The 27,112-nt window shown below is 41.3% G+C and overlaps 2 protein-coding genes across 5 annotated transcripts in view; one reads left to right on the top strand and one right to left on the bottom strand.

Annotated features, from left to right (window-relative positions):
- Positions 1–7,998, top strand: part of myo6b (myosin VIb) — a 32,254-nt gene extending 24,256 nt beyond the window's left edge. For both annotated transcript variants that reach the window (XM_035533051.2, XM_081721683.1), the window contains 6 exons: positions 66–144; positions 2,107–2,267; positions 4,898–5,001; positions 5,317–5,448; positions 6,389–6,607; positions 6,752–7,998. In XM_035533051.2, the coding sequence (XP_035388944.1) occupies positions 66–144; positions 2,107–2,267; positions 4,898–5,001; positions 5,317–5,448; positions 6,389–6,607; positions 6,752–6,951 (895 nt within the window). In that variant the 3' untranslated portion in view covers positions 6,952–7,998. The remainder of the gene's footprint in view (positions 1–65; positions 145–2,106; positions 2,268–4,897; positions 5,002–5,316; positions 5,449–6,388; positions 6,608–6,751) is intronic.
- Positions 7,999–8,649: 651 nt separating this feature from the next.
- impg1b (interphotoreceptor matrix proteoglycan 1b) lies at positions 8,650–26,614 on the bottom strand. 3 transcript variants are annotated; one of them, XR_014125581.1, is made up of 7 exons: positions 26,165–26,614; positions 22,516–24,353; positions 21,278–21,435; positions 21,150–21,178; positions 20,934–20,982; positions 20,578–20,845; positions 11,313–11,450 (listed from the first exon to the last, which is right to left on the bottom strand). XR_014125581.1 is itself a non-coding variant. In XM_081721689.1 (6 exons), the coding sequence occupies exons 1-5, from the start codon at positions 19,013–19,015 to the stop codon at positions 10,677–10,679; spliced, it is 456 nt and encodes a 151-aa protein (XP_081577815.1). In that variant the 5' UTR covers positions 19,016–19,278; the 3' UTR covers positions 8,650–8,747; positions 9,741–10,676. The 3 variants fall into 3 exon arrangements, 1 of the variants encoding a protein (XP_081577815.1); XM_081721689.1 differs by lacking the exons at positions 20,578–20,845; positions 20,934–20,982; positions 21,150–21,178; ... (1 more) ...; positions 22,516–24,353; positions 26,165–26,614 and adding exons at positions 8,650–8,747; positions 9,741–10,681; positions 10,772–10,808; positions 10,921–11,032; positions 18,922–19,278 and having other exon boundaries at positions 11,243–11,450; XR_014125582.1 differs by lacking the exon at positions 22,516–24,353.
- Positions 26,615–27,112: the final 498 nt, after the last annotated feature.

Raw genomic sequence — 27,112 nt, 5'->3', positions numbered from 1 at the left:
TTAAAATGTAATTAATTAATTTATTTTGCTATCTGCATAATCTGTCTGACCCTCACTCACGCCAGGAAAGCAGAGATGGAGCAGAAGAGGAAGCAGGAAGAGGAGGAGAGGAGGAAGAGGGAGAAGGCCGAGCGATTCTTGCAGGTGTGTGAGTGTGTATGGCAGCATCGAATATCTGCCCTCTTACAGTGCCCAACGGTGGTACTCGGACGAGGCGTAGGGACGCAGTCACCTAGGGTCCCCCTAGTAACTTATTCTTAAATGCATATGAAATTATATTTAATATGCTGGTTCTCTGCTGCTTTAGCAGTAATGTTTAGTAATCTTATTGCAGTGCCAGGGTTGCCTGGGTTGCTCCGTTTTTCCATAGCGATGCGACTGTTTGAATGCATACTGGTGCAAGCAAGCAAGGTACGGTGTGGACAGGATGTGCTTCAGAGTGATTCGTGTGATCTGAGGAACATGAATGGAGGGTGGAAAGCAGAACACTTGCGACTGCACTACTGAAGCAAACTAGTGTTTTTCATTCAGAATTGGAGTGCTGCCTCGCAGACTGTAGCACCGATGTTTGTTTGAATATATTAGTGATGAGCATTCGGACCCTTCAGCGAGTCGTGTCAATCAGCTCAAATGGATCTTCATTTATTTACAGTGAGGTGTTGTTTTTGTTTTGCTTTTTTAGATAGTAATTTACACTATGGCTAATTCAAATGTTGAACGTCTTTTCAGTACATTCAGTATCACTGAGGTTTGAATCTAAATCTAAAGTCAGATATGGATGTGAGGTTTCCTTCAAGGCTCCGGCTGCACTTCATGCTATAGCTGGGCTTTAGTGGGTGCCGTGGATCCATGGCCAACTATGCAGAGAGTCCTGCAGAAAAAGGATTCGTAAAACCCAAGCTTACTGGTTTACGTTTAATAAAAACGTTACACCCAGTTTCTGGTCATTTTCAGTTCTGCTGTTGCTCATTGAAAGTATGAATAGCTGTAGATATGTTTCTTCCAAAGATTTCATCACTCTGGCTGAATGGGCCGTTTCCATGGAATCCTGTGGCACGTTTTTAAAGGTCGATAAGAATATGTCGCTTAACACATCCCACTACTGCTCATTATCACATTAAACACTTGTTTTGGATTGAACAGAAAAATGAAATGTTCATGTTCATATATGTTAATGTTCATATATATTCATTGTTGCCATGACAATGTAATTGCGAGACTGCTCATATATTTACTGCATTTTTATTTATTTATTTATTTATTTGGTATTTATTTTTACTGGGTTACATTTACAATTATATGTGTTTGGACGGTGCAGGCTTTATGCAGTTTTTGTAGCCTGTATGTAGGCTTTTGTGCTCACACATGTACTGGAAAAGCAAGCTCCGTCCGGACTTCAAAGTCTTTCGCCTAAAGCCCTAAAATCACTAAAGCCACCTATTGCCGTGCACTCCGATGAGTCGCGGCCGGCTCACTCACAACGGCATGCTCCAGGCCGGCTGCCGACGCCACCCCCAGCTGGTCGTCTGGGTATCCGTCAGACCCTGCTGCCCTCACAGGTGCCAAACTCTCTTACTTTCTTCTGGCTCCAGACCCTCTGCATTCGCAGCCATGATGGATTGCCCTGCCAAGCCACTTTGAGATTGAACTTCTCTAAAGTGGCCGTGCTCTTGCTGGCCCCAGTCTGAGTCTCCGGGACCTGCCGATAATGCCCACCGTATCACTCCTGGGTCTCAGAGACCTCACACCTTCTCAGAGCTGCCCTCCACCGCATGCATGCAGTGTTATGTTCCGTGCTAATGTGTCTGACCAGTAGTAGCATGCAGTAATAGCACTCCCAGACCCCAGAGTGTGGCAGGTACTGTGTCTAGCTGTTGTGTTGGGGGTCAATGACTGTATGAAGCTTTCTTGTGCCGTGTTTGTTTGAAATGGGAGGTTTAGAGTGTGATCCGTAAGAGGGCAGGACTATCCTGCAGGCTTGTGTTTGTTTCTGAAAGGTGCCATGTTTATATAATTGTATGCGTTTATGATGGTGTATGTTTGGACGTGTTTCTAATGGGGTCTGTGTCTACATCTGCATTTCGTTTGTGTGTGTGTTGGATGCAGGCAGAGTTGGAAGTTCAGCTGGCTGTGGAGCGAGAAGAGGAGACCCAGAGGCAGGCCGTTGTGGAGCAGGAGAGAAGAGACAGAGAGTTGGCCATGAGGATTGCTCAGAGCGAGGCTGAGCTCATTCAGGACGAAGCCCACATGGACGCCAGCTTACGCAGGTGTGTGTGTGTGTGTGTGTGTGTGTGTGTGTGTGTGTGTGTATATACACACACCCACACACAATACATACGTATGGTTGCTGCAGATAGTGCCAGGCAGAAAGGCACTCCACTCCAATCTGCTCAGGTGTACCCATGTACAAAATATGTGCATATTGCAGGAACTCCTGCATAGAAATTTCCATATTAAAAGCACCCAAACAAGCAAAAACAAAAGCAGCTAAACTGTAGCCAAGCAAACAGCTTTGTGTTGTGAAAGTGACCGTGAGATTGGCCATTCTGCCCACTCCTGCGTCTGTGCTTCTGAAGCACCACAGACCAAAGACTAGCTTTGGATCTATGAAATAGTTCTTCTTTCTCTTTCTTTTTCAACTGATAGTACAACTCTTTGGAGAAAGAGTGTGAGAAGTAAAACAGCCAGAACAAGGGTCTTCCTGAGCCTCAGATACAGCCACGCCTTCCCCTCTTATCGTAATATTTTAGCAGTTTAGAAAGGGATTTCATGAATGTTGCCATGAACAGGCTAACAGATCCTTAGTGTAATCTCCTGTTCACTGAGGGCGTTTGCAGGGTCCTGGGAACAGGTTGCTTTAGTTGGTGCAGTTGTTGGTTGCCACTAAAGAAATTAGGAATTCATTCCCCTTCTCCCCTCAAGTAAAGGTTTTTATACTTTATATAAATAAAGATACTTTACTTGCTTCAAAAGCTATGAAAGTCACAAACAGATCTAGTCTACTAAAGAGCTGTGGTGCAATCCTGTAGCCTTGGGTTAAAAAGCTACGTTAGTCTAATTTTAAAGTAGTGGTTCAGTAACCCATGAATCTAGCTTTGCTGTGCACAGTAGATGAGTGACGTGAGTCCAACTGCATTTAGAGTCTTCAGCCTTTTCTGATATGAGAGCTGTTCTTTGGGGAGCCCCTGCTCGCACATTTGTTTGTGGTTGTGGTTGTTCCCTGCGGACGTTCATCAAGATGGGTTAGGCAGCGTCTAGGCCTGTCTGCTTTGGTGACAGCTTTAACAGCTTCGCTTGCCACAGAGTGTCCCCTCATGAGGCCTTTTTGCTGTGCTCAGCCATGCAGGAGCTTTTATGATGCGTGCACACACACACACACACACACAAACAAACACATGCAGATACATCCACAGTGACATCATGACTGACAATCGGGTCAGAGTTTTACCATTTATATTGTTGTAGATAAACGCTTGCTTAACAGGCTTAACAGTCTCTGTTAGGACCATAAATGGTCAAGTCTGTGACTTGTGGGTGTGTACATTGTTATAAAAAGCATATATTAAGTCTTCTGAAGCGATAACATGGGGATGTTTTAATCCGCTTTATTGTTGAAAAATCATCAATCTGTATTGCACCCACACACATTACCCTATCTTTAGAGATAGAAATTTAGTTTTTTATGTGGACCTTAAAATGTAGGGTGTGTCTATGTGCATGTGTAATTCTGGAATCAATTTACAACTGTTCTCAATGTATTTAAAAAAAAAATCACCAGTCTAGCTTCACATTTTACTGATGCATTGGTTCTGATTCCATTAACCCAATGAGACTGCGCTGCAGTCCCCTACACATGCCCTATGGGTACCAGAAAAATAACAGGTGTACAGTGGCTGCCCTGCTACTAAACTACCAGCGTTCATCAGCTGTCCATCTGTCGACTTTGACTTTCCCTGATCTCCGTGGCTACTGGCTCACCGGGGTTAAGTCACCATGCTGCACAGTTGCGCTCGGCCATGCTGCTGATACCGCATGCTGGCTTTACAGTGGACAGGTTTAGCGAACAGGATTTAGGTTGTAGCTCTCAGGACGGTGTGGGCTAAAGAGGTCAATGTGACGTGGAGTTCCCCAGACTCTGAACTGAGAGCGGCTTCAGTTAAGAAAAAGCAACTCTTGACTGACTTGGAGCTGCCAGGGTGGTGCAGCGTTGAGCCTGTCGTGGTACTTAACGCACTGCACCCTGTCGCCATGTTCCTGTGCAGCTCCCGCACTCGCTAAGGCTGGCTTCTCACTGGCTCACCACGCTCGAGACGTGGCCTCATTGTCTCAGCGGTGCACTGATTTGGCCCACTGTCAGGAAACGTCTGCTAGGGTGTTGTCATTAGTTTCAAAGCGAGGTTGGCTCACCCTGAGCCTAATGAGTCCTGTCAGTTAGGTTTTCTGTTTCTGCTTCCTTAAAATGGAGCAGGTTCTGCTTTTTTTTTTTATGTTCTAAACCTACCTTTAAATCTTGATTTATAACTAGCTGAACTTTTCATGCCATGTATAAGAAAACTGTCCTGATCCTGCCTTTTACTCATATTACCCATATACTTTATCATCTTCACATGTATTAAGGTTGTGTTTACTTCAGGCCTTTGCTAATGGTTACTAGCTAATCTCATGGATCTTTTCTCCATATGGTTCAATCTTAGTTTCATGTTTAACTTTCTAAGTGTTATATTAAGACTAACCTGTCCGCTGTCAACCAGAGGAGGTACCTCTCAGTTTCTTCCTTATGACCAGGGCAGGAATTTCCACTGCCAGAGTCATCCTTTAGCGTGCTCTTCAGCTAAGGGGGGGGGGGGGTGATTTGTCTGTTTTCGCTGTGTAAAAGGACTCGCTTGTGTGGCCACAGGGGTCCACAGGTGCAAGCCAGCAAGCTGGCAGCTGGGGGGAAAAAGCATGACCTGAGCAAGTGGAAGTATGCCGAGCTGCGAGACGCCATCAACACCTCGTGCGGTAAGAGCGGGGCCTCCCTCCTGAGTGCCCCTCTCAAGCACTCCTCACTGTTTGGAATAATCGATGTGACAGCTCGATGAGAGCTCCGCTTCCTACCCACCAAACTGGCCATTTTGGGTTACAAAATCGGGTTATGTTGCTTGCAGTCTACCATCATTATTTATTTATTTCGAACAATCTTTTGCCCATATCTGCTGTCTTAGTCTTTTCCCTTCAGAAGGGTCTGATATTTTGCAGCACACACATCTGCCATCTTTCCGGTAAAATGACACTGCGCGATTTGCGTTTGGCATAAACGACGCTTCTCTGCTGTAGATATCGACCTGCTGGCAGCCTGCAGGGAGGAGTTTCACCGGCGTCTCAAGGTCTACCATGCCTGGAAATCCAAGAACAAGAAGCGCAACGCTGAGCTGGAGCAGCGAGCCCCCAAATCTGTCACTGACTATGGTACGACACCACGCCCTGCACGCAGCATACACAGAGTGGGTGCTGCCTTTTTCCTCAGCCTTCTTACAGTAAGAATATGGGGTTGGTTTTTCACCATAATCTACAGGCTCTGTGGACAGAGGACTCCAGATTCTAGACCCACAGGCATGTCTTACTCCGAGGAATAAATATAGTCCTACAAATGAGAATTCCTTCTTGCGTTATAAAAATGAGAAATTCAGCTGGTATTTATTTTTTTCTTAGATGCATATTAATTTGTTCTGACTTTTTTTTTTTGCAGCTAGTCATGGGTGAACCAGCTTGTTCTCTCATTTTCTGCATTTCTTGTTTTAAGAGCCAGCCCGCATCCGATCATATCCAGCCTCTGGTTAACTTTCCCGTGGCGATGTGCGCATGCACACAGCCAGAGGTGCTTCTCACAGCACACGCGGCCACCTCCAAGGAATCGAGCTCTTTTTGTGGTTTGATGATCTGAAAGGCACGATGCTCGTATTTTCTCGCCTGGAAAAAAAAAGGAATTTCTTTCTTAAGTGTTCGCACGCACAGGGCAAACAGCTTCGTGAGTCCCACAGCCTTTGTTCCCCATGCCTAGGGGTGTACTCCCGCGCTCTCGGATAAACCCTTCTGAAGTGCGTCACTTCAAACGCAGGTTGCGTTTCCCATCAGTGGAGTTGGATAGGATCAGGTGTTGGCTTGCCTTGGTCATAACGAAGTTGAAAATCCCATTTTCCTCTCCTGAACATTCCCGAGAGTAACCTCAGTCCTGCAAACATTAGATTTTAATCTAATTTTTATTTCCCCCACTTCTAATCAGTATGTATTGTCTCCTTTTATGAATAAAGGATGTCATTAAAATGGAGAGATGTGAGCTGATTGAAATATCAGGGTATGTCTCAGATGTGGGTGGTTTTCTAATTTGAATATTGATGTGGTCCTTTAGCCCAACAGAACCTGGCTCCACCTATGCCTGCCTGCCACCATGAGATCACCGTGAACCGTCAACAGCGCTACTTCCGCATCCCCTTCATCCGGCCTGCAGACCAATACAAAGATCCCCAGAACAAGAAGAAGGGCTGGTGGTATGCCCATTTTGATGGACCCTGGATCGCCCGGCAAATGGAGCTGCACCCGGACAAACAGCCTATTCTGCTGGTAGCAGGTATTCCCAGGCGCTCAGGGCTGGTTTCATGCATCAGGCTTGGTCTTGGACTAAATTATAATGTTAATAGTAATCTTCTGTTAGAAGTAACTTTGCAGGCGTTTTGGATCATGTGCAAGTGTGTGTGCTGTGCTGTCTTCTCAGGGAAAGACGACATGGAGATGTGTGAGTTGAGCCTGGAGGAGACGGGCCTGACCCGCAAGCGCGGCGCTGAGATCCTGCCGCGGCAGTTTGAGGAGATCTGGGAGCGCTGTGGCGGTATTCACTACCTGAAGAGCGCCATCGAGAGCAAGCAGGCGCGACCCACTTACGCCACGGCTATGCTCCAGACCTTGCTCAAGTGAAGGAACCCCACAGCCTCATGTCTCCATGTCAGACCTTCCTGTCTGTGGATTGGTAGACTTTGCAGTAGTGACCAAGGGCTGAAAAGAAGGGACCTCTTTGTGGTGGCGGACAGCTGGAAAATGCTCGTTTCCATAAGGGCTTATGACCTTCTGTAGGTGGGATTTTGTTTTTTAAAATTGAAGGAGTTCTTTCTGTATTTCTGTCAGTCGTATTGTTTTGTTTTTGGTTTGTATCATTTTTGCTGTGGTCATTTGCATTTATCCGCTCTTTTCAGAATTGTTCTGTAGCACACTCGTTTTGAGCTTCATGTACTTCAGGTATTTGCATCACTAATCTGTAACTTTTGCCATTGGTCTTAAAGAATTGGGGGTCATTTGTTACTCAGACTTTTGCCTTTGGAGTAGGAAAAAGGTTGTTCTTGTAAATGTCTTCATCCCTGATCATCCATCAGTCTTGATGATGGATTCTCTGATGATGGATTGTTTCATCTTCTTAATTGTGGACCAATAATTGTTTCTGAGTTGTGTGATTTATTATATGGAATTTGTAAATTCATTTTGGACTTCACTGTTTATATCATTGCATTGTCAGTCCTAGGCCTGTAACCAGTAGAACTGCTGTTCCAGATTCATACTGGGATGTTTTGAAGTTTCCAAAAACTTCAATTTCTCTGATTAGTCATTTTTGTCTTTCATTTATTCTTGTCTTTTGTGCACTTCAAACAGAATTTCCAACATACTGTACTACATATTTATTAATTGGTAGGTCCTTATTTTTTCAGATAATTTCATCATGTAGCATTATGAAAATGTTAAAATGTGAGTAAACAGACTCGCAGCACAAATAATTTGTTAGGTTTAAAATCACAAAACAAAAATTGTCCATTGGAAAAGCTTGACCTGGGAATGAAAAAGTGATGTGTGACATGTGCAGCCTTTACCCAGACTGGGCCAGTTTTGACTGACATTTGTCAGTGTCACTCATTTTATTGCAATAGTCATTCCATTAGTTCCATTGGATTGGAATAAACACATTCCATAGGAAAATGTTTGGACTGTTTTGTACTGTGCATATTTGACAGCCTGCATGGTAACCATACAGTAATTACAAATGTTTACTAGGTACATGGAATACACAATATAAATTCTTAGAGAACATAACACATTCAACATTCTACTGTTTAAGCTTTTTTACTGCAACATATTTGCAGATAAAAAAACCCTCCTCATCTGTGTGTTGTGGTCTGGGTTTCAAAACACATGATTGGCAAGATATTTACATGCAAAAGCTAGGTTTCTTTTTTAGTACAATTTTATTATGTATTCTGACAGAATCTTAGGTTAATATTCTCTAGGAGTTTGAATAGTTAAATAACAAAAAAAGTAGCACTTTATTTTTGATTATTGTCTCATCACTTATTAAAAAAAAATTCTAAAATATCAACAAATGGATCTATTTTTTAATAAATACCTCACTATGAGGGGAAGACAATAGCCTGTGACAAGCACACAAAAATCCAACAGATTACAAATTTCAAACAATACATTTTCTGCTCATGGTTGTTGATAATGGACCATTTGTTATCTTCTTTGAGAACACAACTGGTTCTAGAGAATTGCCATATATGCTACAAATCCAATATAGTGAGGTTTAGTATGGCTGCTCTGAAAACCAGTGTAGACCACTACAGACATGGATGGTCATCGAATTGTCATCATAAAACGGTCACGTTCAACCCTTCACTATCAGGTCTCCTCAAAGGATGAGAAGCCCTTTGCCCGTTGGACAGCCATGTCTGGAAAAGCGAAAAGGAGAGAGACCACTTTAACATCAAGAGCTAATAAACCCTAACGAGATACAATAACAGCATTACGTAGCGGCTAAATAAGATTTCATTTTTTTTCACATGACTATCTGAGACAATTGACTCTAATTGTCCATTTTCATTTAACTATGAGGGGCACTTGGTACAGAGCTGGGAGAAGGAGAACTATTAGACTGTTAGCTACCTGATTTTTGAATCATGGTACCATAAGTTGTTCTTCCACAGTAAGGATACATTTTAAAGCAGACATCCTGTGATAGACAGTAAAATTGCTCATTGTTTTGTAAATGCTCAGCAGCATGAGGACACATACCGAAAGTCAAGTCATTCTTTCAAGCAGTCCTTTCTCAGAATCCTGATGGATTTGAGCTGTTCACATGCTTTGTAGCTAATCTTTCACATTAGACATAAATCTATATATATTTTTCTCTTTTCTTTCATTATGTTCTGTTGGTGACAGAACCTGGACTGCTATGCTGATGAAAATAACTTTCACTTTTGAGCTTCATCAATTTTTTGGACAAAATACGAAAACTGGGGTGGGCTTGATATGTACGCCTCACTCCTACCACAAAAAAGCTGGTGTACGTGTAATGGTGACCCAAAAGAATACGAGGGAAGTCCAGATTCCAAAAGCAGTAAAGGAGAAAGAGGCTAGAAGCACCTGAGGTGTGCAGGGTATAACAGTGTTTTCTAAGCAGGGTAGCTAACCAAGTTTATCAACACTGTTAGCAGATGATTGAAAGCAATTAGTGCTTTCACTTGTCTGTATTTTTCATATGCATAATGTTTGGAGATAGAAACATGAAAATCCATCTTCAATTACAAATGGCTCTTAACGGCTCCTGTAATTTTTCTGCCATTTGCAAAGGTTTAGATTTTGCTAGACATCTATACATTTAAGAAAAGTGTGGGCTTGCCTCATGATGTGATAAGCAATGGTGGAAATCAACCATTTCTGACCTTTTGTAGAGTTTTCTGGGCATCTGTAGATAGATTTGTAGGCTGTTATGAATTTAAGGCAAATTCCTGCATTGGTTAGCTCTAACGCTGTGACCTGGGTAAGCTAAAGGATAAGAAAGCATTTTTTTTTGTTGTTGTTGTTGCAGTGACTTGTTATGCCAGAGAGACATTACTTGAGTAGCATGTTGCAAAGGAAATACTCACAATCATTAGCCATGACAATGAAGTAACTACAAAGACACAAATAACAAAAGCAAATATCTAGACAGTACATTCCCTCTGAGTATTCTCTCATGAGAAATGCATTTTCAAGGGTGATATTAAGTTTGGGGACCTTAGTAAACAACCCCATTCATTCACAGTTCACAGCAGTTCAGCTTACAGAATGACACCTTTCTCTGGTATGTGACAAAATGTACAGTGAAAAATAATTTCATGGGATAATTTAATGACTTTATCAGACATTTCATACATTTTGTGTGTATCCTACCAGGCAACGCAGGTAAGGATACCTTTAATAACAAACTAATGCATGGATTTTGACACATTTATTTTTCTTTAACTGACAAATATATAGTTCACTACGGTCAGATGAGAAATGGTAATGTTTCTGTTTCCTCTTTCCTCTGTTTTATTTAGTCTGCCTCGTACAACCCTCCTGACATTTCCACTTTATTTCAATACAAAAGCAAAAAAATGTAAAAAGAAATCTTAACAAAAGATTTGTGCAGTTCATGGGATATGCGTCAGCTGATGAAATATGTTAGTTATGAGTTCTGGTTAAGAATAAATTTACCTCAATGCTAAGGTGTATGTTTTCAACCGACTGAAACTGATTAGAAAGTTGAGATGACCCAGCATCAGAGCTCTTGGGATAGCTGATGCTTGACACATGAGTCAAGATATCCTCATAATTCTCAAAAACTGGATTCACTCTCAGTCTGCCCTCATGGGGAGGAAAGAGGGTGAATGTTTAGAATGCAAAGGACATGACATTTTTAACAACAAAACATTTTAATAAGACAACTTACCATTGCATGTTAATGTCTGTGAAAAAGATGGAAATGTCTAAAACAAAACAAATAGGGAGAAACTTAAATAAATAAACAAGTTACACTAGTGTCACTGTCTTTCTGATCCGTATCCATTTATTGTTAATGAAAACCAAGATGCCTATTACAGCACACAGCTGTTTCACCAGACAGGCAGTGAAAAGGAGTGGGTCAGCTGGCAGAGACATCAGTTCACTCCAGTGCTCGCCACGATAGTTCCAGAATTTACCTTCAGGGCATCTAAAAATAGTTAAAGGAGACACATTAGAGGAATCAAGGGTGTCTTGCCATCACACACTGAGGTGGTGTCACAATGTCCCAAGTGAACAGGAAGTTAAAATTAAAAACGTTCAGATAAAAAGTACACTGTACAGTACTAGAAAAAGGATTTCTAAAATTTTTTCAACATATATTAGAGAAAGGGAAACTGATTGGGCTGCTTTGATGTACCTGCAGTTTACTACATGGCCTTGTATGATCTCACATCGTCCCCCATTGAGGCAGTAGTTGGGCTGGAGGTTGCAGATGCTCTGACAGGGCAGACCATGGACTGTGCTGTAGCCAGGATCACCCAGACACTCCACATCTGTGCTCTGTGTGTTAACTGTGCACTGGGAGAACTCGCTGCAGTCCACGTACGTGCCTGGATCGCCCTGACCTGGAGACGATCAAGAAGACGGATTACTGGCAGCCTCGACTCCTTTTGTTCGGATTCTCTTTCTACAGCACATATTCTCTCAGCTGTATCAGGGCTTTTGGTAATGTCCAAAACACTTTCTCCTTTCCTGAGGCAGCATTTACCAGCTGGGCATCGATTTTGATTCCTAGTGTCTTGGATGTGGCATTGCAAAAGTCTTTGAGCACACACTGCGCGACTTTAGTGGTGTTATGCGGGACCACTGTTTTGCTGTTCAATAACAAGCTGCCATGTTTGAAGTTTAGGATCTTGAGCTCCTTGAAGCCAGTCAGATTGGATTGCAGATATGAGAGTAGCTACAGAGGTGAAGGGAATGAAATGTCAATGAGATTTTTTAGCATCTCTGATCTAATATCTATAGACCTGATTACTTTTGACTGATGTGCTTCAATATTCTGCAGTCTTTGTCTGCCTTAACGTAGTTGCAACATGTAACTTTCCGCTCTCTCACAATCAGAATCCTTTCATTTTTAAACATGACATACACAGAGGTAAGTGGCCTAGGACTGATTACTAATTTGATGCTTGGGGGCAAAGTGTAGTTTCACCAGTTGGTACCTAAAACTAAACAATTTTAGCAGGTGTCTGCATTTGATTTTAAATCCTGGCTTATTCTTTCCACCTCTTTCATGGCAGTATGTGTTAGCGAGTGGTACTGGAGAGAAGGGGAGTTTGAGGAGAATTTAGAGCAGCTGAGTCACCAGAGCTGTTCAAAGATTTCAGGAGTCTAATTTGTACGATTTGTACGTTTTAGGTTAAAAGAAATGTATGCCTGATTAGGTTCAAAAGGCACAAACATAAGGTTTACTTTCTCTCTGTACATTTAGTTATTTAGTTATTGATTTAGGGACTCGCACTGTGAAAGGATAAACACAGAACAAGGTGAAACTCACAAATAGTTTGTTTTTGCTCTGTACCTGCATACCAAGAAATAATTAGCATTAAGCAATCTATGCCAGTCTCTCCTTCACTGCTTGGGCACAGTGTCAGGAAAGCAGAGGTCAATGCCTCCGTACAGAGCACCCCATGATTCAAAAGCCTGGCCTAGTAACAGTTCACTTTAGCTGATGGCAGCATTATAGGCTGACCCTTGCTAACCCTTCAAGGGTTCAGGCTGCTAATTAACTAGCAACTCTGGAAGTTCAGGAGGTTAAAATGAAGCAGGAATATGTATATAAAACAGATATGCAAGTGACTCCAATGCTTAAACAGTGGAGTACTTAGAACATCATAATGCCCCCAACTGACTCAAAGACTCAGGAAGATGTGCAAGTTTTAGTTTATGTACTGAGTCATATAGTAAGTTGCAGTCCATCAGTAACTGGCTGTTGCTCACATCACAATTGCATGCAGTGTTTCATTTTGAAATGGCCTACCAATGTTGTCCTAATTTAAGTGTACCACTTAAATATTTATATTTCTTACTTGACTTTTAGAAGTATCAAAGTTCAGTCAGTTTTTGTCTCTCAAACCATCAAGGGCAGGAGTAAAGAAGGGGCCTACAGCTCTGAATAACTAACGTCTAGCGCTATATTGGTGTTAATATATGAGATGTCTGATGCAGACTACTATGGTGATGAATGTGCTATGCAGGTGTCTCTATGGGAAAATCTTTATTCGTTTGCCTGTGGCAATCTGAAAACTTTCCAAGTTGAATTCAGTTTTTAGGAAAGACAAATGGAAAAGTCTTTTGCAACAAAGTTAAATAATCCTATTTATGAAGCAAAAGATAATTTAATGGTCATTCAGTTTTATCACTTATCAGTAAAGATTTATTTCTGACCAATTTTAAGTTTTGTAGTTGATGTAAAGGATCTTTAAGCTTCACACATCTCCAACTAAAGCAAGGTTTTGCACCACAAGTTTGTGCAACCTCCTTTCATAGGAGACAATTTCAAATCCTCTAAAGCTCCAAGGCTCTTATGAATTTCTTACTCCTTTCTTATGTCAAGTTAATACAGAACACTGCAGCCATGCCACATTAATACTGTTTATTAATAGCATTCGTAAATTCCACATGTGCTTCAGGAAAGAGTCCACAAAAGACTGACTTTGCTGTCTAAGCAGTAGTGAGTATAAGCTTCTTAGTCATTCAAATTACTGATGTACTTTATCCATTCTATCAGGCAAAATTTAAATCAGCACAGTCCACTGACCAGGCAATTCCTGCAATGCAATATCATCTCAGTTTGGATAAGCAGTTTTGCTATTTACATACTGTGAGTAAAAAAAACAAAACAAATTACCTAATAACATTTCAGAGCATATATATGGCTGTAATACCTGTACAGCATGTACACCCACACACTCACTGGCCACTTTATTAGGTACATCTGTTCAACTGCTCGTTAATGCAAATATCTAATTAATCAACCACACTGCAGCAAATCAATGCATTTAGGCATGTAGACATGGTCTAGACGACCTGCTGAAGTTCAGACTGAGAATGGAAGGTGGGAAAAAAGAATAGGGAAGAAAGATGATTTAAGTGACTGTGAATGTGTCATAGTTCTTGGTGCTAGATCGGTTGAGTGCTTCAGAAACCGCTGATCTACTGGAATTTTCACACATAACCATCTCTAGGGTTTACAGAGAATGATCCAAAAAAGTGAAAATATCCAGTGAGTGACAGTTCTCTGGACCAAAGTGCCTTGTTGATGCCAGAGTTCAGAGGAGAATGGCCAGACTGGTTTGAGCCGAAAGAAAGGCAACAGTAATTCAAATAGCCACTTGTTACAACTGAGCTACACAGAGGGGCTCTGAACGCACAATATGTCGAACCTTGAAGCAGAGCGCCTATAGCAGCAGGAGACCACACCGGGTGCCTCTCCAGTCAGCTTATAACAGGCAACTGACGACACAATTTGCACAGGCTCATCAAGTTGGGACAATAGAGTGGAAAGAAGGATTGGTCAGAATTTGGTGCATATATATATTTACAATATAAAAGCATGGATCCATCCTCCCTTTTATCAATAGCTCAGGTGGCATAATGGTGGAGGGATATTTTTTGGCACACATTGGGCTACTTAATTCCAAGCATTGTTTAAATGCTACAGACTACCTGAGTATTCTTCCTGTCCATGTCCATCTCAGTTGTCACGTCTACAGGCCGGAGCGTTCCCCGTTTCCCAGGCAACCTTGTAATTTCCAGGTTTTCATCATTCTCTATGGTTCCCTGTCTCCTCTTTGTCTCCACCTGTTTCTAGTTTATCCCTGATTACAGTCTTATAAAAACCCCGTCCCTACGTATCTTGTTTGTCGGTCATTGCTTCTCATCATTTCTGGTTAGCTTTCGTTTGTCCTCACTCCTTCGCTGTTATGTGTTTGGTAATATGTCTCCCATGGTTGCTTGCTCCTATGTGTCTGTTTAGATCTCTTTTGTACTCTCCCTCTGTGTTTGCCGTCTACGCTGCCTTTTCCGTTAATGTTTACCTGTTATTGCTGTCTGTCTTTCATTCTGTTCAGTGTTTATTTGTTATTAAAACTTGGTATGTCTTCTCTCTGTCACGCTTGTTATGGCTTCCCTCGTCAGTTCCGTTTCACATAACATCCAAGACGCCGGCACTTCGCACGTGTGTTCGCCCTCGCTCACCTCCCCTTCCACGTTACACTAAGTGTATTCATCTTCTATTGGCTGCTTCCAGCAGAATGACACACTTTGTCACAAAACTCAAATCATCTCAAATTTGTTTTGTGAAAAATGACAGTGAATTTAATGTACTCATATGGCCTCCACAGTCCCCAGATCTCAATACAAAAGAGCACCTTTGGGATGTGGTTGAACGGGAGATTCCGTGTAATGCTATCATGTCAATATGGATCACAATCTCTGAGGACTAACTAATAAAGTGGCCAATGAGTGTATATAAATGCCCCCCCCAAATATATTTATATTGTATAGTATTACTTGCTATACAGTTTTCATTTTCTTTATCTACCCATAGTATATTCACTGTGTATTCTATGTTTGCTGATGGAACACTGTAATTTTCCTTTTGGGATTAAAGAAATGTGTTACCTTTAAACCAACTAAAATGCATTATCAGTAGCCTTTTCTGATTTAGACATAAGCCAGAACCTACAGTAGTTGATTTGATCAGTGCCATACATTTTTCCCTTTGCATAGTAAAAAATGGGCAATGCAGCGCAAATATAATCCATTGCAAATCGTGCGCAAATCGAGCAGGTTTGCAGCTCAGGCAGCCACAATCGTTAAGCCTATGTGTGGCTCCAATTACAGTATCTTTTTCCATCTTTTACTATAAGGTTTGTTTTCCCCCGTGTCTTTCAAATCCTCATGTCTCCCTCTGTTGTTCAGCTTTGCTAACAAATACATTTAATAAAGGTAAATAATTTCAAGCTTTTAAATTTGTTTTAGGAATGGAAATAAAATCACCCTGCTGCTATTTGTCAACCAATTATTAAATAATTAACACTCTAGGTTTTAAATACACAGGCCCAACAGCTAAATGAGCACAGGGGTGTTTGCTATGTAGACTGTGCTTTGGTCAATGTAATGTTTCTTAGTTCTGCTAGTGACAGAGCAAATCTGAGACTAATCACTGTAGAGGATTAAAGAGAGACTCATTTGGAGGTACTGCTGTTGATGCTAATGTCTCCTCTCACTTCCGTTGCTGGAGGCCTCTGAGTTTAGCAAGGCATTGGGTTCAGAGAATTTCTGGATTAAAAAAATTAACTGGCGGATTGATTAAACACATGAATTTAATTTTTGCATTCAGTGCTTCTGAGACCAATCTTGAAGTGCTCTTATCCTGCCCAAATGCCCCTTCTGGTCCAGCGCCCGCCAAAGCTGAGCCAAACAGAGAACACGATTTCAAGCTAGGGTGTGTTGAGAGATGGGATAAGACATAAAAATGTAGACTGCCAGAAGGTCTTTGAGTACCTGTCTGATGTAGCACTCTTTACAACAAACAGTGTTTATTGCGCCTTTGCCTGTTTAAGTAGGATAGGAAAGATTCAGGAAAAAATGAACCCAAGCTTTTGTAGAAAAATTAAGTAAACAATTTGGGATATTTTCAGGCCACTTATAGCCTTTTTTGCTATTAATTCTGAATTCTTACAAAATCTGCTTCCAGTCAGTAAACAAGAGACAAAAATGCATGGAGTAGAACATATAAGAGCCTTGCCATCCTGCTTAGTAATCTTACCGGGGATAAAAAATGGCATAATTGATGATGTTGCCTCTCTATGTAAAACTCCGTACTGTACTGTAACAAATTCTCAAAATTGAGGATTGTACTGAAATACATGTACTGACTACTTCAAAGGAATTTAGGTTCTGTGACCCAGCTGTCATTTCAGACACCTTTGATGGGTAATCCAAAGTAGAACTCCTTTTAGCTCCTTAAAAAAAAAGGAGTTCTCACTGGAAGTAACATCTGCAAAGTCATCCTACTACAGAGAAAAATTCAAGTCATCATCATCTGATCCACGCAAGCTCTTCACTATTTTTTCTTCTCTCCTTAATCCTCCCCCTCCCCCTCCTTCCTCATCTCTTACTCTGGAGAATTTTATCACCTTCTTTGAGGAGAAGGTTGCAGCAATCCTCCAGTCCTTTTCCTCTGTTCCCACTCCTCCAACCAACATTCCCCAACATCCAACTCTCTGACTTCTTTTTCTCGTCTCTCCACAGATGAAACTCTTCAACTCCTGACTTCCAGCAATCTGACTACATGTCCGCTGGATCCAATTCCTTCTGCTCTGTTCCAGACAATTGCAAAAGATCTGCTACCTTTCATCTCTGTCATCATCAACAACTCCTTATCTTCTGGATACGTGCCTACTGCATTTAAAACCGCCAGGGTAATGCCAATCCTCAAGAAGGCCACACTTGACAGCTCCAGCATTACCAACTACAGACCGGTATCACTTCTCTCTTTCCTCTCAAAAGCCCTCGAACGAGCAGTTTATAATCAATTTTCTCCTTTTCTCACCCAGAACCAGCTGCATGATCCCAATCAGTCTGGCTACAAACCAGCACATTCTACAGAAATGGTCCTCATAGCAGTGACTGAGAAACTTCATGCCACTAAAGCTGCCAAACAGTCATCTGTTTTGATTCTTCTAGACCTTTCAACAGCTTTATTGGGCCCCCTTCTCTTCTCTTTGTATACTCATTCTCTTGGTGATGTAATATCTTCTCATGGTTTCTCCTACCACTGCTATGCTAATGACACTCAATTATTTCTTTCTTTTCCACCCTCTGACACGCAGGTCTCCAGACGTATCTCGGCATGCTTGACTGACGTTGCGTCATGGATGACAGCCCACCACTTGAAGCTCAACCCCAGTAAAACTGAGCTTCTGTTCATCCCAGGTACTCCCAACCCTTACCATGACCTCACTGTTTCCTTTGAGAACTCCCTGGTATCACCATCCAAAGCTGCCCATAGCCTGGGCTTAACTTTGGACAACCAGTTGTCATTCTCAACTCCTGTTTCTAATCTAACCCGGTCCTGCAGATTCCTCCTTAGTAACATATGAAGGATTCGACTCTTTCTTTCGCAGGAAGCTACCGAGGTGCTTGTGCAGTCTCTTGTGATCTCAAAGCTAGACTACTGCAACTCGCTACTTGCTGGTCTCTAAGAGCCATCAAACCTCTACAGCTTGTCCAGAATGCAGCAGCACGACTGGTCTTCAATCATCTGAAGTTCACATGTTACTCTACTGCTGCGCTCCCTTCATTGGCTCCCTGTAGCTGCACGCATCAGATTTAAAACCTTGATGCTTGCCTACAAAGCCAAAAATGGACCAGCCCCTTCATACATGAGGTCAATAGTCAAAGCCCGATCCGTACCTTGTGTACTTTGAACCTCAAGTACGGCTTGGCTTGAAATACCTTGCTTCAGGTCTCATGGATGACAAGCATCTGTCCTGGCTCCAAGATGGTGGAATGAACTCCCACTTGCTGTCCGGACAGCAGAGTCCCTTGCAGTCTTCAAACACAGACTAAAGACCCATCTATTTGCAGAATATTTAAAGAACAACTGATGCTGCTCCCATATTGACTGACTAATTTAGTACTTTAGGGTATTGTTTATGTTGTTTAACAAACTCTAGCACTTATTGTTTATAGCACTTATCATTGTTTAAGATAGACCTTATGTATTTTGCACTTTTAGATATCAGCATTCATCCCTGTATTCTATAGTATTCTAGTTCATTGGTATGTTTAATTCTAACCTACTGTACTGTACTTGGATATATTCTATGAGTAAATGACAAAGCACTTTTGTAAGTCGCTCTGGATAAGAGCATCTACTAAATGCCATAAATGTAAATGTATGGCAATGACATTGCAATGGAAATGTATTTATTTTGTATTTTTTAAAATTTGTATGCATGTTTTCATTTCATGTTGTAGGACACAGTATTCATGCCACATTTGCTCTGTAAAGAGAAACATTACCTTCAGTTATTTGAACCAGCTTAGTGATCAGATTTCCATCTTTGCGTTCCTCTACTCTGAGGCCTTCATTTGGTTCAAGTGAAGATTGCTCCATATAGGCTGCAAATGTAGTTGTGGGATCCCAGTGCTTGGATATCCCATGTCTCGTACTCTCTATTGTCTCCTCGTCCTTCCTCCTGTGGATTCCATTAGTAGAGGCATCTTTTTCAGAAATTCTTGTGTTTCTAATACTTCCACCAGAAATGAGCCCTGTAGCGGCTGTGCTAATGTCACCAGGTAGATATCTTCTGCTCTCTTTTGGTAGGTCTGAAAGGTTATTTCATATGGTATGGTTTGGATTCTGTATATAACACGAAGGTGCTTTGCTCTAAATTGCACTGACTTTATATACCTGTTTCAAGGCTGAGGGAGTGAATGTCCAAAGGCAGCGATGGTTCCTCACTCAGAGCATTCACTACCTTGTTCTTCAGGGCTGTTTCTGCACCAGAGTGACCAGACTCTATTCCTAGAGAGCTACCTTCTATCTCAAACACCACAGCATATTGTGGAGCACTACCTCCAGAGCTAATCCCAGTTATTTTGATTAGATAAAGAGAGATTGTACCAGTTAATTTAACAACTTTGTAGACCATACTTTAGATCAGTGACATTAATGTCACTGTGGCAAGTTAACATCTTATAATTCTTCTATGAGGATCCAAGAACAATATTAATTGATCCCCAAGTTTGTTAATGATGTATGGAAAAAGGTTTTGTAATTAGGAATCATAATCAGTATACATAGTACTTCTGCTTCACTGCAGTTTGAGTATTCATGTTATGGATTTAGTAGAAAACAGTGCAATTGATCTCTTTGCATTGCCTAATTGAAGCACATAGCCTCTGACACTTTGTTGTGCATTTGCTAAATGATTTACTCCCCAGCATGGCCCTATGAAAGAGCCCTACTCATGCAAGAAAAGGCAATTTTCAAGTCCAGTGGAGAGTAATATCTGGATGTATCCTACAGTACAGTTGCAATTCACAGATTTCCAAGCAGTCGAATCTCCTTAAACCCAGGGAGTTTGCTGAAAATCTACAGCATCTGCACAGGCATAAATGAACATGCCTCAGCAACAGTCAGGTACTTGCAGAAATGTAACAACCTTCTCAGGTTTTAACAAAATAATAATTACAAAAATGCCATCATATCAGCATCAGTATAAACATATAAACTGGGAAACTTGGAGTCTGCATGACCTTTCACCCATAGGTTGGCTAGCCAGCAAATAATCCTACAGCCCTATTCTAGAAATCTCATGCAAGCTTTTGAAGATGCAAAATCCTCCACTGGCTTTTTTCTTGCTAGATTTACTCAAGCTCATTTCTGATTTAGCAGGGTCATACCCTTGGAGTCTGAATAAATCACAACTGGTGATTATTGCTGATCAACCCTCTATAAACTGCAGTGAATGTCAGGGACATGAAACATTGCTAAATCATGTACAAAGTCTAAGGAAACTCTGGAAAGGCTGCAGGTGAATGACAAAACCTGACTGCTGGGCACCTTTCCCACAGTCCCCACTGTAAAAAACAAACCTGTAAAAAACAAACAAACAAACTAAACTTGTTTGCTTGTTTTTGTTCTGCATACATGAGTTCAGACTGATAAATTACCCCCACTGTGAAGACTGTGGATGACATCATGATGCTGTAAGGTGTCAGGATCACTCTGCGGCTTACTGTAGTCTGGGTCCTCCACACTCACACTGAACTCTATTACGCGCTCCACTGGCTTTGCAGGAGCAGCGGCTGGGACCCCAGTCTACAGGCAACATTCTGATTCAATTCTATTTTGTCAAGTTTACATGCTTCTGAAAAAGAAAAGCCCGCAGTCTTCCCTCCATGGATTCCATGACAAAACGTTCACCAGTAGAACCTGAACCTGAAATATTAGGATTCATCAGTTAGGCAGCTAATGAAGTGTTTTGCAAGAAACACACTTTTATCCTAGATAAGCGTCAAGGACTCACATTTCTTGTGTGACAGTTGTAGCCAGGGCACTGAAAATAAAAAACCAAACTAACAAAAACCAAAAACAACAACAGAAGCATCATAAATATATTTAGAGACATTTTAAGTGTAATTTACAAGTCCAGTCTGTACAGTACAAAACTTATGAAGGATTCAGGAACTGATAATCTGCTGACTGAACATTGTGCATTTTGGAATGTGGCTTGGGTTCTTACCTCTTAGGTTCATCTTAAGCAACCATGCTCTGTGGATGACATTAAGAACTGTCACAGAAAGAAGAATATATTTGTTTCATAATATCAGAAATGTTTATCACAGTTAAAATGTTGTAATATATCCTCACCCTAGCCACTATGTCAAGGTGTTCCTGGGTGTGGTTAAAGTTTTGGTCTTCCACACACAGTGAGTCTCTCTGTTGGCATACACCCACTGATGGTACTCCATAGTGTCAGGTACTTTATCTAGAAAAATCTGGAAGGCCCTCCAAACAGCTTCCTGCAGCTTTTGTGTGAAAAAGTAATATGTTAATTACATGTTGCTGTACTAGAGGAATGTTATTGGGGCAAATTGGAGCACACGAAAAACAGGCTCAGTATGTTTGTCTTAGGACAAACTAAGCTTTATGTAGTAGGCAGTGTTATATTAGTGTAGATGTGTATATTTTAATTTACAATACTTATAAAATCTAGGTAAAAATCAAACAAACAAACAAAAACAAACAAACAAATATTTTGTCCCAGGTGAAAATATCAGTTTTTTATGTATTTTTGCATAGTGAATCAAAATATGTTTTCAGGATTCTCTATCATCCATAGCTTTTTGGCTTCCAGTATACTCACATATCATTGTATGGAGCATGGAAAAGCTGTAGCAAGGAAGGTGGCACCCTTCTGTTAGCAGACTATAGCTAGACACTGAGGAGAGACTCCTGAGGCCAAATGTAGGCAAAAACAACACACCTCCACATTTTAGACAACAGCCTTATTGATGAATAGGTAATATATACTGTACTCATTCCAAAATGTAATTGCTCCATCACTTAAAAACAAGCCTGATAAAAAAATACAATTCTAAAAGCAGATTCAAATTCAGCATGAGAAATGCTGTCCTCATATTTTCGTTTGTGTAATAAAAAAAGTTTAAGTTTTGTTGCCTGGTGTAAGTTTTATATCGTTTTTATTTATACAGTTGAATCGTCATTTAAAAGCATGCTGAAATCACAATTTAATTTACATTCATTTATTAACCTAATCATAGCCACTCAAAGATCTTTTTCCGACAGAGAATGAACTTCCTGTTTTTATTCTAAGGCTCTAAGGTCTAAGGGAACATTAAAGGCAAAAGAAATCTGAAAGGCAAACAAAGAGACAGATTGTCACTTTGATTATCTACTTTTCTCTCTCTCTTGGTTCACAGCCACTGTTTTTTTTCTTTTTTGGCCTGATTGCAGACCTGCCTTTTCTCCCACAAGGCTTCCACTGACTACTAAGTTAATAATGATTTATGAATGTGTGCGCTGTTGCAACCAAATGTGGCTCTAATGTCCACCCCCTAGTCCCAGTGTGATGTAGAGTGTCCCACCTCTCGGTTTGTAGCTTTATGGCTGCTGCTGACCTCTGCCATGCTCTCTCGAGGACACACTTTGGCCCCCATGCCGAGCCACACGGATCTCTTCACTCATGCCGGCTCCAGTCAAGCGAGACCTGGGCAGCTGACATTTGCCTGGCTAGACGTGCTGACTCTAAGAAGTGCCTCTATTTGCCATTTCTCATCCCCAAGAAAACATCACTACTGAGGTCTGGGATCAAAATGAAACCGTGTTTTTTAATTGTATCTCTCCATCATGAAGGTTTAATTTAATGATGAGTATCCAGGGACAGTGTAATTACACAAAATGGAATTCAGCCAAAGATCATTTGAGATCTATGAGGTCTGATATGTTTACTTGTCTAGCTAATACAGTCATAATCCCAAGGAAAGTCCCAGGGAACATAGTGTAAAATATTAAAAATGTTTCTATATGTGGCATCGGGGACAAGGTTCTGTGTCATCTGCAGGACAGAGAATTGGTGAATTGATGATAAAATGGTTGCACCTGTGCATGGTTTACAGTGACCTACTTATATGGGTGGGGATTTTTTTTTGGGTCCTGGTGTCAGATGCTGAGATAGAGTGGCACTTTATGACAGAGCAAGCATGAGTGAATTATCACTAAGAGAGAAAGCAGCCTGATCCTGAGTGTTCTTCAGTCTACTCCAGTCCACCAATCAACTGGAAAGCTTCACAGGTGATCACTTATGTCATTAAATTAAAGGGTTCAGTCTTCCCAACCCCAGAGGGTTCTACACTATGTTAACAGGCTTGAGTGTTATATTTAACAGCTAACAAAGTTTGACTAAAAAATGATAGAAGTATGATAAAACACTGATGAGAAATCAACTGAATTCACCGATTAACTTATATGAAAACTGGGAATGGCAGTATGCAGTTGACAACCCTCTGCCAGGATTAACAGGTGCTATTAGTGTGTTTGATAGGTGATGGAAAATGTAGAGGGTTTATTCCTGTTTCACTTTAAGAGGGTTTCTTTATTTCCTTTATTTTCAGAAATGAACTTTGTATGGCCCACAAACAACCGATGTTTGACCTGCATTTGACCTGCATTGGAAAGTAGAAGTAACACTTAAAAAGTAAAAATAAGATCTTGGACTTGCCACGAGCCCTTGTAGCTAACTCGCCGTGCAGAGTGTGCCTCCGTTTCGGAGAGGAGTGGGCCTTACATTGTAAATGTGCCTGAAGGGCAGAAGGTTAAACAATAATTTATTCACATCTGCTCTATAAGTCTGTACCTATAAAGAACTAGTGCCCATATTTGAACTGGTTTACATATGAACATGTTATAATGCCTGATATGATAACAGGCATATGATGTATGAATATGAAAATAGTATTCCTTTCTAATATTAAACCCTATGGGCTATAAAGGCTATAAATACATAAGCTATAAAGATTTTCAAACAGTAACTAATGAGGCATAAACTAACATCAGTATGAATTAATTGATATATGTTTATGCAGGATTTCTTAAAGAACAGAAGTCAAGTACATCTGGGTTTTTTGTGAGGAGAGACATATGAGAAAGACACATGTCACATGCATGAGTGTTGGCATAAACACTTGTAGTAATGCTGCATATGAGTCACAAACTCATAAGCAGCATTTTTTGGCCTCTTTTAACATCTCTGGTTCATGTGAAAACAAGGGGTGCCATGACGATTAGGTTAGAAATTACAGTCCTGCTTTTAAAGTCACCCTTTGTCTTACCAGGCAAACTTCAGCAACCTTCTTATCACATTAAGCCACGCTTAACTGGAGCCTCACTCAGACCGGTGCCCCATAGTATTAGACCAGTTAATGACCTGAAATGAAGGATTCTTCTGTTGTTGAAGTATGCAGCTCCTAGTCACTGTGAAGGACTTGAGTAATGTGACCTATTTTCCTAAACTGAACAGGCTTGCTAAGCCAAAACATAGAAAACCATCGTTTTACAAAGATGAACATAACCAGGGTGTACTTTTGCTGTCAGCTGTCTCTCAGAGTGGGTAAGCCCCATCTGATTTACAGCTGTTGCATTGTTTACAACCACGCTGCCTGTAAACAGCACTGAAGGTTAGCACATCAGAAGAATAACACTTTGCCCCTGTGAACTACCACTAACATGACCAACAAAACCTCATGCAACTCCCCAGCCATTGCTACTTTGTAGCAATGACATTATTGTGCTTCTGAACAATTCAAGTTATCACTAGTTGTTATTGTAGGCTAGTCCATAATCAATTCAGTGTAATTTGGCTGAAGGCGTTTGACATTGTTTTGACTTCAAATAACAACAAAATATAGCAACACATTAAACACAACTGTAACTGAAGTTGATAATTGTGTTTACATGTTGACTGGTATTTGTAGGCTATATCTAAACTATCCAAACTACATTTCGTACTGTACGCACGTTACATGTATGGATAACAATAAATTGAATTGCATTGAAATTAATTGAATTGAACGTTTGAATATTGAAGTTGTTTCAATATTTAAGAAACATAGATAAATGTCACTGGTGATTGTCAATAATCAACCATTACAAACACAATTGATTTTGATTATAAATATGTTAATAAGCATGACACTTAAGGAGACTGAACAATCAATTAAATCCTGCTTGTATCAGGCAGATTGTTCCAGCGGTGCTGCATAACTGACTTGTTTTTGTTTAGGAAATATACCAGCTTTGTTAAAAAATGTTTGCCAATGGCCATAACCGAAAAACTTGTCGGGTACAAAGAAACAGTGCACATAGAAACGCGGTGAGGGCGAAGTGATGGCCGGTGTATGATGGGGGCGTGCCGTGACAAAGGAGCATGTCGTGGCCTCAGCCAGAGTCTTCTTGGACGGTCTGTGAAGGTGTCGGGTCTGCACGCTAATTGTTTACATTGGAAACCAGAGCATGGCGTCGGCGAGCTCTTATTTGCGAGCAGTGGCAAACTGGGAAGCCGGATGTGCGCGCCTTTGGTGTCAGGCTGTGTGTGTGATGTTGGGGTGCAGATGAGGAGCTCTGATGGTGAAGGGGTTCGACGAGCCAGAACAGATTAGCGCGCCCGCACGGCCACAAACACAGCGGCCTTTGTTCGCGCTACTAATGAAAGGAACGCGCGATCATAACAGCCAGGGCATACGAGCACAGGCAACCAGTTTGAAGTGCACTACAAAAGCTTCTGAACATATTGTACTTTTATGCTGTACATGAGTGCAAATGCATACCGAGATGCATACCGATGCTTGCTGGGTTCAGATGCTTATTTTGAGGGATTTTTATGATGCAGGCTATAACTGAAAAGCCCAGGTTTCAGTTATTTACACTAAGAGTGTCTTCCTCTATGTTTTAGATATTAATCCGACCAATTCAAATCATTAATCGTTCCCTCTTTTACTTTTTGCTTATTTTTGGAAGGGAGTATATGTGGAAGAAAGCATGAAATAAATCAATGTCTCTTGCCAGTATTTGACATAAAAAAGGCTTTAAATATGTGCTATCATCACATGTAGGGAAAGGCTTCAAAAATTGCAATATATTCGGATGAACAGTTACAGAGCTTCGATTCAACTTCATGACAGGGTGCAAATGAAAACAACATCCTGATAACAGCATTACACCTCGCTCCTAAGTGCTTACCTTTGATTTGTGTAGCTTGCAGGGCACATAAGAAAAGGCTGAAGAATAGTCCTGTTTTCACTGGCATGATTTAGTGCTCGGATCCAAAGCTGGCTGAGCGAGGGAAATAGTCCTCAGTGGCTTATCTGGAGCCCCTTGGGTGTGGTCATTATGCTTCCAAGGATTCTGTGTTCAGGTTTCCACGGAGGGGGTTGGATGGAGGCCCAGGGTGTTAATGAAACCTGGTAGGCACTGCAGATTCCTGAGTAAGGCTCAGATCTCTGCGGGCATCCATGGCGTGGCCCAGCCCAGGCTGTGAACCACAAATGAAAGGGTGTGTGTAAATATGTGCATGCAAGAGTGCCCACAGGATCACGGAAAGTGAGGAGGTTAAAAACACAGGCGCTCGATTGAGCCTAAGCTGTTTACCACCCATTCACTCCTAATCTCCCTGGTCTTCATCCTGTTAGCTGCCTTCTGGACTAACATCTGCCAGCTAGGGCCTTTCCTCTCGAGAACTGCATGGGTTCTTGATTCCCTCTTTCTGTCTGTCTTCCTCTCTCCAGTACTCAGAGTGGCCTGTTCGAGACTGGACCCGTTCGAGACTGGACCCGTTCTGCTGCATGCCACGAGGCGCATTAGTAGGCTCTGTGCCTTATGGGAGGGAGAGTATGCTTTTCTTTCTGCTCTGAGAGTTAGAGCTCACTGCTGGACACTGTTGGAATGAGAACAGTCTTCCTCTTCTTGTGTGTGGTGGCGCACGGAGGCCTGTTGCAGCTATGTAGAGAATTACCATGCCACTGCTCTTACTAACATATAAGCACCTTTAATAATCTTTTGTGGCCCCTTTAATAATCTTTTGTGGCCAAATCCATTTGAACATTTTCTCAGAACTAGATATTAGTTTGCTTGATTGGATATTCTAAATTGTCCTGTATGATTGGGTTTCCGGTAGAGAGCACGCTGTGC

Source organism: Electrophorus electricus, chromosome 10 (genome assembly GCF_041902795.1).
Source record: "Electrophorus electricus isolate QZ-2024a chromosome 10, ASM4190279v1, whole genome shotgun sequence".
NCBI classification, from domain to species: domain Eukaryota; kingdom Metazoa; phylum Chordata; class Actinopteri; order Gymnotiformes; family Gymnotidae; genus Electrophorus; species Electrophorus electricus.
This window is presented reverse-complemented; position numbering and strand designations above follow the sequence as displayed.